This window comes from Ochlerotatus camptorhynchus, unplaced genomic scaffold (assembly GCF_037179485.1).
Source record: "Ochlerotatus camptorhynchus isolate MF236.1 unplaced genomic scaffold, CSIRO-AGI_Acam_v1.1 ptg000503l, whole genome shotgun sequence".
Lineage (NCBI taxonomy): Eukaryota > Metazoa > Arthropoda > Insecta > Diptera > Culicidae > Ochlerotatus > Ochlerotatus camptorhynchus.
In genome coordinates, this window is record NW_027040988.1 from 7,527,050 (window position 1) to 7,540,488 (window position 13,439).

The 13,439-nt window shown below is 38.7% G+C and overlaps 1 protein-coding gene across 47 annotated transcripts in view; it reads left to right on the forward strand.

Moving 5' to 3' along the window:
- Nucleotides 1-13,439, forward strand: part of shot (dystonin-like protein short stop) — a 483,119-nt gene that overhangs the window by 364,910 nt on the left and 104,770 nt on the right. For 42 of the 47 annotated variants that reach the window (XM_065235656.1, XM_065235655.1, XM_065235657.1 and 39 more), the window contains 3 exons: nt 57-192; nt 3,728-3,811; nt 5,062-5,283. In XM_065235656.1, the coding sequence (XP_065091728.1) occupies nt 57-192; nt 3,728-3,811; nt 5,062-5,283 (442 nt within the window). The remainder of the gene's footprint in view (nt 1-56; nt 193-3,727; nt 3,812-5,061; nt 5,284-13,439) is intronic. The other 5 variants (XM_065235674.1, XM_065235666.1, XM_065235667.1 and 2 more) reach the window with 1 other exon arrangement.

Genomic DNA, 13,439 nt, shown 5'->3' on the forward strand with positions numbered 1-13,439 from the left:
AATCATGCTAGTCGAGTCAACACGAGTTTATAATCATTCGTTTTTTCATTATTCAGGCTAAGAAGCGTCGAAACCGCCATCGGACTGATGAAGAACCTACAGACGAGCATTGTAGTGGAAGAAACGTGGGTCGAGAAGCAGACCGAGAAGCTACAAGCGCTGCCAACGGCCACCTCCGCCCGAGAACTGGATGTAAGTACCCCCTTTCCGGTTGATTCCCCTCGTCGCAGCTTTCAGGTCTTATTGTTTTGTTGAGAAGTTAGCATTACCGCAGGAGATTTAGTAGGTCGACTTCAGAACAATCGTTTGTTACTATTGATGATGATGATGATGATGTTGATGATGGAAATGATGATGACGATGGAGATGACGCACACGAACTCACGCTCGCAGGATTGTCCTGTTTTTCGATTTTGATAGAGGTCGCACCCGCCCCTTATTCAAGACCCGAACCACGTACTCTCTCGAACACACAGATTCCCAATACAACAGTTCCTCAAACAACTTAATAGGTTTTTAGCAAGCCATTAGTAGTGACAGAAACAGAATTAACCACACAAATCGTAGTAGAACAAAATGACTAACTGCATTCAACAACAGATATTAATAATGGATTGGAAGAAGGGACCAGAATTAACAAACAACAAATTGCTCGTCGTCTCTGGTAGATTGTTCTGCGTACGCAGAACGGAAGTTGAACTTAACATTGAAGGAAAGTTAGCGGTGAGGGTTGTTGTGGTACTGGCAGAATCGCATCATTTTTATTTTAAGCATCCGTTGGGGGATTCTTTCTTCCGTTATTGAAAAAAATAATTGCATGCAATTTGAGACCGGGATTGGTGATTTGTGATTTTTCACTCGAAAGACTGAAGGACTACCCACATTAGATCCGTTTGCGTTGCGTTGACGTAAATTTGACAGTTAGACAAAAGATTTAGCTGTCACTTTGCCACAACGCGTCCGATCCGGATCTTATGTGCGTGGGCCTTGAGAATCTACACAAAAAAAGCAGAACTACCTCCGGAAGTTTCTTCCGGTTTCCTTCGAAAAAATATTCAGCCATTTTCTGACTTCCTTTGAATATGTCTTTCGACTACTCATTATTTTTTTTTTTTCTGATTTTTCCAATATTTTCTTGCACCTTTGCAAAGAGGTTAGTTCCAGTTTAACTATGAATTCGAGGTTCTTCCGAATTCTATCGAAAGATTCCTGAAGTTACATCCTGATATGTTCCGATTTTCTTCAAAAGTGCTTGTGGTATAGCAAAAATCGCTCAAATTTTCTCACATTATATTTAAAAAATAGTAAAGTTAACACATTTTGTATGAAAAGTCAGTTTTATATTTGCCTCAAGGTTCTTAGCTTACTCGCTACGCCGTTGGATCGATTAGATCAACCAAAGCATGCGAGATATCCCCAGTACCAACACATGCCTAAGCTAATTAAAAGAGTCTCTGCGCATCATTAAAGTTCCATTTACATGTCTAAGAGATGTTCTAGGTTCATCGAATCATACTAGAGTTCGGATAATTCGATTCACTAGATAAAGCTAAACTTACACGATGTCCTTAACAACTAGTTATACATGTCCAAGTAGATTGACAAAGTCTATGTACATGTATCTTCTTTCTTGTATATAAGATGATCTATTGATCATCGAGTTCAAATCATTTAACTTACTGAATTAATCTGGCCTTATTTGATATCGATATGAACGATAGAACCATAAAGTTTCCTCGAGTTCAGATCTGATCATATCCAATAGATCAACCAGCGCAAAGACCTTACCCTCACTAGATTTATAAAATTAATACCAGTGTTGGGAAAATATCAAAAATATCGCAGCTCGGAATATCAAGCTAACGAAACTTACCAGCTGCAAATCTCAACAAACTGCGGTGAAATTGAGTTTAATGATTTTTGCTTTATTCTCGAACGCAACCGAAACTTCCATAATGGCTGACAGCAGTCGCTTCGTGTCTGCCATCGGTGAACAGTAAAAAGAGATAGCAAACTATATTTTCTCTTTCTAAGAAAGCGATGTGCAACAGAATGATTTTTGTATCTAGTCAACTCTCCGCTTGATTTTTGCACGTTGTGAATAGTCTCGCAATATCAAAGGAGCTTGTAAAATCAATATCAAGCATGATATTTTGTTCCAATATCACGCGTGATATTGAGAGCGTATGAGAGTGGAAAAATATAATTTGATTGATGATTTTGCCAACACTGATTAATACACATAGTTCAAGATCCTTCATTTCATTTTTATAAATGATATGAATGATATGCTCTTAATTATCTCAACGATAGATGTCCAAACATATTTTAGGAAGATTTGAAGAAGCTAGAACGTCTAATAAGTCGTTAATGATGCACATAGATTATATGAATCAGCTTGGACATGTTTCGTTGCAATGGGGTTTTGTCTTAGACCTCCGTTGTGCACTGAGGCAAATAAACTTAAGAATTTCATAAAGCTCGACCTACGATCGACATTTTCCCAAGCGTTGAAAGATGACACACAGGTTCCGTAATCCCAACGTTCATGGTTCGGTTCCAGTCTGCTTAGTTTTATTATTTTTTAATCAACATTATTTTTCATAAGGAAAATTAATAAAATTCATACCGATTTCATAAGTGGTTCTTATGGAATTCTTAAGTTCTTTTGCATTTTGGCCCGATGTTATCCGATTTAAACTTTACATAACTGTTTGTTATGGACAATTATTGACATTTTTGCAAAAAAAAAACAGCCATTTTGAATCTTGTAGTTTCTTCCAAAATGGCGTCTCTAACATTTGTCTATAAATGGTAGCCCGAAAATGTCACTTCTGATCGAAATGACATCTGAGACAAAGTTTTTAAGAAGAGTAAAGTCATTCTGGGAAAAATATATACGGTAGTTTTTTATTTGTTACTTTGAGTAAAAAATCAAAAAACTTAAAATGATTTAAATACATTTGAAAAAAAAAATCAAGATCAAAAATCGTCAAATTTCTGCAAAAATGTGTATGATTGCCAATAAAGTTGTATGCAAATAGGAGAACCCGTATTTTAAAATCTTTAAAAGTGTTAAAACACATACAAACAACACTTGTTTTTTAGAAGAAAGAAGATTTTGTCAGTACCACAACACAGTCCGCCGTGGCTAAACTTGCCGCAAAGTAATGAACACGACACTTCTCAGTTTACTACGGACGTTGGACTAACATCGTACATGAACAATGAACACGATTCAATTAGTCACGACACACTCAGATACTGACAAACCACAAGCATGAACCTTTTTAGTGCAAGAACTCTTCCCTCCCATCAGTAGCCCGCAGATACCCACACAAACACAGATTACAAACAAAAACAATAACTTTGGTTCAGGATTTCGCCATTTTAGATTTGTCTTAGTCAGTAGAAACAGATTAACCGATTAGAATTGCGCTACCAAAATCGATTAGTCTAGCAGTGGAAACGTACTAATCAATTTAATTTATTCTCTTTCCTCCCCCTATGCATCTTATTTTTAAAATGTCCATCAATCTACAAAACAACACAAAAAAACACAAATACACCACACGATCCACCACCACCACCACCAATAAATATCCAACAACAACCAATGTGGTCTCCACGCACACCCACACGTGGTCCCGTTCCGTTCGGTTTCTTGAATCTTTTGAAAAATACATCCATTTGAATATCCGCATAATTCGATTCCGCCCAACACCAGACCATGCTGGGTGAGGCCATGGAGCGTGCGCCCAAGATCGAACAGGTCAATCTCACCGGTGGCCGCTTGATCCGAGAAGCTAAGGTACGTATCGTCGTGTGGCAGAATAGCGTCCGGAACGAGAAAATCGCCATCGCTGCCAGCGCCGATCTAATGCTCACTGCCGAAGCCATCGAGCCCGACTGAAGGTGCACACTAGATCCGCTTGGCAGTGGTGCCATTTTCGATCCTTTTGCCCGACATCTTTCCTTCGCGAGGGTAAAATTGTAAGAATCGACGCTATTGGTTAAAAAATTGAATTTCGGAGTCCATGTTTGTGTCGGTTGCTTGTGCGTGTAAATGCGCTAGCGAGTGTATGTGTGTGTTGATGAATGTTCCTCTTCCTCTGATTATGTGTTCATCAACTTTTAAATTATGTACGAGTGTGTGCCGTGTCTGTGTGTGAGGTCCATTGTGAGCGTTAGGTAAAGGATGCATTTTCTTATAAGTGAATTGACGCTTTTTAATCGCTTTGTGAGATCGCTTCTTCCCGAAGACAATTGATCGAATTGGTGCTGGTGGCAAAATTGATCGAATTCCCAACAAATTCCAAATTGGCTTGATCAAAATTTACTTTTTTAATCAATACGAGTGAGCCGATTCTAAAGCTGGGATTTTAGTTATTAATTTGTCGCTTACTATTGGAGTAGAATTGTGATTAAAATCAGGCGCCTAGGCAAAGCAGCTGGGCGATGGTAAATATCTTGTTTCGGCTTAAAGTGTGATTATTATTTTTTTTTTGGTTTTGGAGAAAGAAATTTTTGAAATTTAGCTTCATGCAATTACCGCGGACAGCTGCTGGCGCTGGAATGCACCTCAAAGAGAACAAAACATAGCTTATCAAATTCGGTAGCACCCTTTAATTCGTGAACTAATGGAGCAAAAATGTCAGTGCAAACAAAAACTTTAATGTCCGTCGGTGGTCCACAAATTAATAATTAAAAATCGCACTTTACAATCGACCTTACATTTAAACCCTAATTTACAACGTTTAGTACAAGCTCATATCTTAGAAATGAATACTAATTGATGTAATAACTCATATTCACACTCACACCTACACATTTGCCTCAAAACATAAAAAACACACGCGCACTCAAAACAAAACCAATAAACAATCAACCCGTTCGAACAACACCACCAACAACAACAACCCAATCAACCCCTAACTCTACGGCCAACAACAATCAACTGACCCCCGCGCAATTAACCATCAACCACCCGAAAAAAAAACCGAATCCAAAATGCCCAAAAACCGCCCCGAAACAACAACAACCACAACAACGGGTCTGCAGATCTACGATGGAAAGTGCCTGCACTACATCGACTGGCTGGTAGAGATGCGGCCGAGCTTTTCGCCTCCCCGGCAGGACCTGAGGCCACCGGACGCCGACCCGGGTGCCACCGAGGTGTACTCGAAGCGGCTGGACACACTGAACGGTCGCTATGATTCGCTGATCGAACATCTCACGCAGCGGCTCAAGACGGCGATCGAGGTGAATGGCGCGGACGGATTGGTGAGTACCACCTTCTCTTTCTTTCTGTTGTTTGTTATCTTGAGTTTATACCGTCCGGAAAGATCATATTCATAAACGAACTTGACATTGAACGTACCGAAGTACGTCGCATACCGATGGGCAATTCCGTGATGGCGGGGTGAAATGTACAATAAATTTGATGACATAATGCAATAAATGGTCGCACAAGTTGTATGTGGTGCACGCGATGCCAGTGGGTCGTAAATAGCAAGGCCTCGTCGGTTGCAGCTACAGGTTTGGTGGTACTGGAATCGTGAAGCTTCATAACGTTCGATCTATTTGGTTGCTCAATTGAGTCCAATTGTTCTTATTCAATGAGAATGAATTAGGTATACAAAAGTATTTCTTTAGATTAGAAGAAAAAACGGTACTGCCTATACTGGCATATCAGTCCCATATGGTTTTATTTGTCAATTTTGAGATAACGCTATCCCCCTTCAAATGGCATTATGTGATAAAACTACGGACTTGGATCATGCAAAATATGAAAACAACATCAAGTCAGTTTGTCCCATCTGCTTTTTGTGGGTTCGAATCCCATTTTTTCGCAAATTTTCTCACACTCACGTCTCTTACCGATGATGTGTGCTTACCTCTCAGTATGTTCAAACTATCTCATAAAGGTAGTATATAACTTTGAATTATTGTGATACATTCCGACACTAGTAGTGGCACAAATGAAATTTATAGGCTGCCAGCCCTTTATCCAGAAAAATACGCCTTTTATTGAAGATTGCTGTACGAGAGCAAAGCAGGTGTTCAGAGTCTCGCTTTTCTATGCCACAGAATCGACACATATCCTCCACATATCCTAATCGACATCTTTTTTAGATAATAATGACTGTTCATTAATGAAAGTAGACACCTGTTTCTCAATGGAAAATATTTATTTTCGAACAAATTCATAAGTTTACTTTATATAAATGAAAATCAACATACATATGACCGATTTCACGTGAGTTTGAATGTTTACTTCTCATTTCTGAAAAACGCTTGGACTTTTCTCGTGATACCGCCCATTAGAATCTGCACAACTTTCTTCTTACCTTTTCGTTGTGTTGTAGGCCAAATTTTCTTGAAGCAGTCAACAGAGCTTGCTTCTCCTCCATCTTTCTTAAGATGCCGGTTAATTATTGCCCAGTATCTTTCGATAGGACGCAGTTCAGGACAGTTAGGGGGATTTTGGAATTTTTCGACAAAATCGACTTTTTCCTTCTTGAGCATCTTCAATGTAGCAGAAGCATAGTGAGCAGATGCCAGATCCGGCAAAAACAATGAAGGATCCGTATGCTTTCGGTAGATCGGTAGAAGCCATTTTTTATGCATTTTCTGCAATTTTCACCATTAATTGTACCCGTTGTGAAATACGCACATCATCAGGCACATCTGTCCTCTGCTCAAAAAATTGAAAAATTGCGGCCCGGGTATAACTGGTGGTATCCAATTTGACGTACGTCTCGTCGTCAATCAAAATGCACCGGTTCGGCTTTTGAAGGAGAACGTCATACAAGTTCCGTGGCCGTATTTTCGAAGAAGCTTTCTGTGAATCCGTCCTTTTGGGTGCTTTTTGCTTCTTGTAGGCTCTGATACTGTTGCGTTTTCCAATTTCCAATTTTTTGGCAATTTCACGAACGGAACACGGTTTATGTGATTTCAAAAGGCGTTCTGCTGCTAGCTCCGTTTCTGGTCCGATGCCCCCTTTTTGCGCCCAGATTTCGGTAAATCGTCAAGATAACACGTTTCACCAAACTTCTTAACAATCTTGAACACTGTAGATTTACTGCACTTCACGCTTTTTGCCAATTCTCGAAACGACAACTTTTCCGAAAACCATTTGTGTAGAATTAATCTGCGCGTTGATAAGCTGATCCGACCCATTTCTCATTTTTTTCAGGTGTGTTGCCAAAATAAACAATGCTGTTACACAATGAGCGAAAATTCACATTTTTTCGTTACGTTTTAACCTTAAACCATTGATAAACAGGTGTCCACTTTCTTTAATGAACAGTCCTTGCAAAAATTCTGATATTCATTGACATGTTCGGAATTATAAACCGTTTCGACTGCCTAGCATGAAAGTGTTGTTCCAGTTTGTCTCCACTTTAATGTTTTCCCATTGCTTAACCTCAATTTTAAGAGAACAAGCAGAAACTCCACAGAATGGTTCTGGTTCTATGAATTGCTGAGATGATCTTAGCCTAGCTAACGTGTCGGCTTTCTCATTCCCTTCAATTCCACAGTGGCCAGGAACCCAATATATGTTCACTTGGTTTCGACAGGTCAATTTCTGAAGTGATATTGCACATTCCCATACGAGTTTTGAATTGCATGTTGCTGATTTTATAGCATTTAATGCTGCTTGACTATCAGACGTAATGCAGATATTTCCTCTGTTTGGGACCTAACACCACTGCGACCAGCAATTTGATCTATTGTAGTATATCCCGTGTCCTTAGTTTAGTGCATGTCGTATTACTCCGTCACTATTGAGAAATGATGAAGTATTCGATTATTTTACAGTTGTCATTCTTGCATTTATCGCAAGGATCCGACTCTAAAGTCTGTTCTAGTTAGTATTTGGCCGCTTCTTTTTAATTACTGTGGCGCCTTGTCGTAGCAAGAAACTATTGACAGCGTTTTGATCCGGAAGGATTGTTTATTTAGTAGTGAAAATTTCATCAGGATTCATATACTTGTTCAAAAGTTATCGAAGATGGAACGTGACAGACGTGAAAAAAATCTGCACACTCACGGGCAAAATCCAACGTGGTCAGGAGGAATGATTGGAAAGGCTCTCAAATTTCCAAAATCGACGGTATAAAGGGTGATACGGTCAAAATTTGGTCAAGGGAAAACGCGTGTAAATCGGTGAAATCGTTTATTTAAAAAATCAAATTAAATTTCTTTTTCAAGTTCAATTAGTATAAAATTCAGGAAAAATATTCAGTTAGGCTTCCGCTTTTCCAAATCCGAATTGCCGGGCCTTACGCTTGACCCCTGCCATCAGATTTTGTACAGCCACCTTGTCCACCTTCTTCGCCGCAGAAAGCCAGTTTGCCTTGAACTGCTGCTCGCCCTTAGCAGTTTTTTTGGTCTTCTTTAGGTTCCGCTTGACAATAGCCCAGTATTTCTCAATTGGGCGGAGCTCTGGCGTGTTGGGAGGGTTCTTGTCCTTGGGAACCACCTGCACGTTGTTGGCGGCGTACCACTCCATGGCCTTTTTACCGTAATGGCAAGATGCCAAATCCGGCCAAAACAGTACGGAACAACCGTGTTTCTTCAGGAAAGGCAGCAGACGTTTATTCAAACACTCTTTCACGTAAATTTCTTGGTTGACAGTCCCGGAAGCTATGAAAATGCTGCTTTTCAAGCCACAGGTACAGATGGCTTGCCAAACCAGATATTTCTTTGCGAACTTTGACAGTTTCATGTGCTTGAAAACATCTGCTACCTTTCCCCTTCCTTTTGCCGTATAAAACTCCTGTCCCGGAAGCTGCTTGTAGTCGGCTTTGACGTAGCCCAAGTAACAATTCAGTAACCATTTAGCATCCACTCTGATTTATGATGGTTTTATAACGGCAATGAACAATCAATTTAGTTTAAATATAGCATTTTAAAGTGTAAAACATTCCTGCTTAGTAATTCAGCTTTTTGCTGTTTTAAAAACCTTTTATAGTCTGGCAGGAAAGTCAAAAACTGTCTTGTTTTAAAAATAAATTTAAAACAGTTATCAATCCCTCCTTAAAACTGATCTGTAATTCAAGCATAAACGTCATTAGCAATTTTTTATTAATGTCATGATAAAATTCTTTATAAATGTGTTCTATCATTAAAAAAGCAACCATAAAACAATTAGGTTTTGCATTAGAGAAAAAAACATTTATCGTTGCTTTTTAGCCTTTTAGAGTGCATCATTAACTCCCCAATTACTTTGTTTACAAATTGAGGTTAAAAGATGGTTCCTCATAGTTAATAAATGCCAAATTTATGACAAGGAAATCTCGAAGGATAGACGAAGTAGGATGAAAAAATCAAGTCGATTTAAGATAAATTCACTTCTTTAGAAGAACCAGCACATAACCAACGACTGACCAAAGTGAGCGGGGCCCTCGAACTCATAAAACATTGTCTAAAGTTGAAAAACATACCAGCCTTCTCCAGATCTTGCGATGACAATCGAAATAACAACCGACAGCAAACCGCTGAAACTGTTAGTTAGCGGAGATTAGCTGGTTTCCGATCCAAAGCAGCGATTTTATTCGGCGAAAGACTCTTCGAAAATTTCATTCAACCGTACATCTCTGCATCATTGGATGGTGCACTTCTGTAACCATCCGGAAGAAGGGGATATTTTTCGGGAACGATTGCGCTTCCAGCTGTTTGAAATGCGAAATGTTGTAAAACAGTATCGCAAACTATTTGAGTAACTGCTCCCAATCCATCGGGAGAAAATCGCCTGGAAGAATCCTGGATCTCACAGCGCAACTATCGAAAGATAAACAAACTTTGACGTTTAACTTTTTGCAGGCAACTTGGCCTCCATAAATGCTGCCATAAATCTGAACGGGTTAGGATCAAGCAAAATGGCTTTAGATAAATACAATTCAGCCTGCAATTTTCTTCATAAAAGCCATTTTAAAACCTTATTAATTTGTTAAGGAATTCTTGAAAGCAAAACAACTTTTTCACAAATGACCCATGAAAATCAACTTTTATGCCACCGCCATGTTACAATTAGTTTGCTTGTTTTTACAATCTTCGATTTTCAAGCAATATTTCCTCACATATAACTATATTTTGGTAAATTTAGCAATGAGCAAACATTTAAATGCGAAAATAATAAAAAAAAATCTCGACCAAGCTCGATCTGAAGAATATATTTTTTTTTTTTTCAATGTTAAATAATTACTCAAATCGACGTTTTATGAGGGTGGGCTTAATTTTTTCGATGTTTTCACGTACATTTCACATACAATTTGATATGGCACTTAAAACTAGGCCACTTAATGAGATCAATTGTAATAAATTTGGATATTCAACAAGATTTTTATACCATCAGTTTCTATATTAATTATTTTGATAAGATCGGATTCATAAATCATTTTCTATCTTGATTGATGCTTTCCTAGTGGATTCAGCATGCGGCTAGGGGAAATGGCTCGGAAAGGGTTTTTATTGTTGCTAAATAGCTTTTGTTGTAGCTTTCAAATGGTTCTCAATGCGTTCGTCATACAACTTTTTGCAGTAAATCAATCTTGAAGAGCTTCGAGAATACACCCTTCAGAACCTTCTCCAGAGTGGGCCAACTAGACATATTCTAGTCTTATTGAGGTTTTGGTGGATGCATTAATGACAAAATAGCCTTGACCAGGGTTTTATGAATGTTGTTTTATAGTTGCTTTGTAGTATTTCATAAAACTTAAAATGTTACTTGGGAGGTTTCGTCGTCCATTACCACGCAGTCAAACTTCGTCAGCATCGTCGTGTACAGCCTCCGGGATCGCGCTTTGGCCGTCGTATTTTGTTTATCATCGCGATTTGTAGTCACTACCTTCTTATAAGTCGATAGTCCGGCTCGTTTTTTGGCTCGATGCACGGTTGTAGACGATACACCCAGCTTATTTGCGGCATCTTGGAGAGAGAGGTTAGGGTTTCGCTTGAAACTACCGGCAACTCTCTTTGTCGTCTCAGCGGCTTCCGGTTTTCGATTTTCCCCCGATCCAGACTTCCTGGCTGTCGACAAACGTTCCCCAAACACTTTAATTACATTTGTAACGGTTGATTTGGCATCTTTTAGCGATTTTGCCAACTTTGCGTGCGAGTAGCTCGGATTTTCGCGATGCGCGAGCAAAATTTTGATACGCTGCTCTTCTTGCTTGGACGGCATTTTGACAACTGAAGAGTGAATTCCAAAATCAAAATAGGAGCAACATTCTACACACACACACCTTCAAAATGAGGGGTGTTCAGGTTTTTTAAATGCAAAATTGAAAGAAATACGTCAAGTTGATATTGACCAAATTTTGACCGTATCACCCTTTATACGTTACCGGGAAACACTAACGTTGGATCGTGCAAAACAAAACAAACGTAGAAGTGGAACATATGACCGAAAACTACGAGCGAAGGTCATAAGGGCAGTCCAAAATAATTCTGGGATGTATTTTGATGGACGATGAAACTTACGTAAAAATGGACTTTGGACAAATACCGGGCCAAAAATTTTACTTTGCTAAACGTAAGGGGATGCTCCGGATAAATTCAAATTTACAGCTGCGATGTCATAGAATGGTATAAGCAAAATAATGTCGATTTTATTGACAAAAGTATCAATCCGCCAAATTGTCCAGATTTTCGTCCCATTGAAAAATTTTGGGCAATTATCAAGCGCAAATTGAAGAAATGTGGCAAAAGATTCAAAACACCATCTGATTTAGAGAAGTGGTGGAAAACGATGGTAGATGAGGTTGACAGTACTAATGTGCAAGACATGATGAGAGGTATTGCGCGAAAAGTTCGAAAATTCATCCGAAGAGCTGACGAATAATGTTTGTTGTATTCTTCCCTTAAAGCTAAATAAAAATCCTACAAAATGATACCTTTAGCGTTTTTGTACTTTATTTCCCTTTGGAGAAATGACCTATTTTGTGCGGCCAAATTCTAAATGGAACAGACTTTAATTGAAAGGTCCCGCTATTTACATATATCCTTCGGAGTGTTGGAACACCCTCCAAAGGTGCGCCCCTATGTCAGTCAAAATTGAATTCCTTAGCAATAAAATTAAGGAATGTCATTGATAATAACCATCCATCAGAACTCTAGTCTTAACCACTTCAAACTATAGAACAACGAATAGAAGATTAGGAATCACATAGGTGAAGACCACCTAAATCATTTTTCCTTTGTTTCAAGATCATCCTCGGTGGACAAAGCCGAGTCTTGTCACTTGTTGATAGTGACAAGACTCGGCTTTGTCCACTACAATAACAAGTAACAAGGACTAAGATAAGTTCCTTTGATTACTGAAAAATCCTGTTCCCCTAGTTTGAAGTAGTCAGAACTAGGAATCTGCGGTAGATCTTACTTCCGGTAACGTACCACGAAAAAGTGATATACCCACGCTACGGGGCAGTAACCCATAGATATTGAGATATAGTTATCCCTGGACCAGTTACCCATGCTCCCACACGATTGTTTAATCTTCAACCGTTTATATAAAAAAAAACAGTTGAACCTGGACGGATTACTGGTCTACAACTCGTGTTGAAAAAATCTTTTTGCAACTGGTTGGATAAATAGCATCCAGTCGCCATTTTTTCAATACAAAAGAATCAATATTAAACATTTTTTGAATACTAAGGTTTCCTGTAAGATCACCTTCAAAGAAGTAGTTGGTCCGTTTAACCCTTAGAGCGCTCCTTTCAGCTTCTGATTGATTGATGCAAAGGAAGCAGATAAAGTAGAGCATCTAGTGCCATAATCGGTGCCCGAGCAGAGTCCAGCATCAAAATGATAGCAAATTGAAATCAAGTTTTGATATCAACATCAAACTGAAATCATAATTTGATTTCAGTTTACGAAATACCAAATTTTGTTTTCATTTGCTGTTCATTTGTTCTTCAAAATATGTTGTTGCGGGTTTGTTTTCATTGCCTTAGCATAACATCAAATTAATTACTTGTTTTGTTATCAACAGGACAAATTTATATCAAATTGAGTTTTCAGTTTGCTCTCACTGATAGCAGAAATAGTTTTCAATGCGATGTCACAGGAAGATTTTTTTGCTCTCAATTTTGATATTTTAACCGTTAATACGACCAAAACGACAGCAACCTGAGTAATCATTATCAACAAAATCACAACATCAAATTTAGATTTTAATTTGATCTCAGACTTTGCTCGGGTATGCTGTTCATTCCGAAGGCGTGATCAGAGATTTTATTGCTCAAACAATCCAGACGTCGCCGACTGAGATTGAACCCAGGCCATTTGGAGTCAGAGGCTGGGATGCAGGTTGTATTATATAATAATATTATATTTTTCACAAAAACAACCGTCTAAAAAGCAATGGGTGAATTTGTGGCAAGCTAATGAATATAGTTTTTCGTTGCCCATACAAATTTTAAAATTCTCTC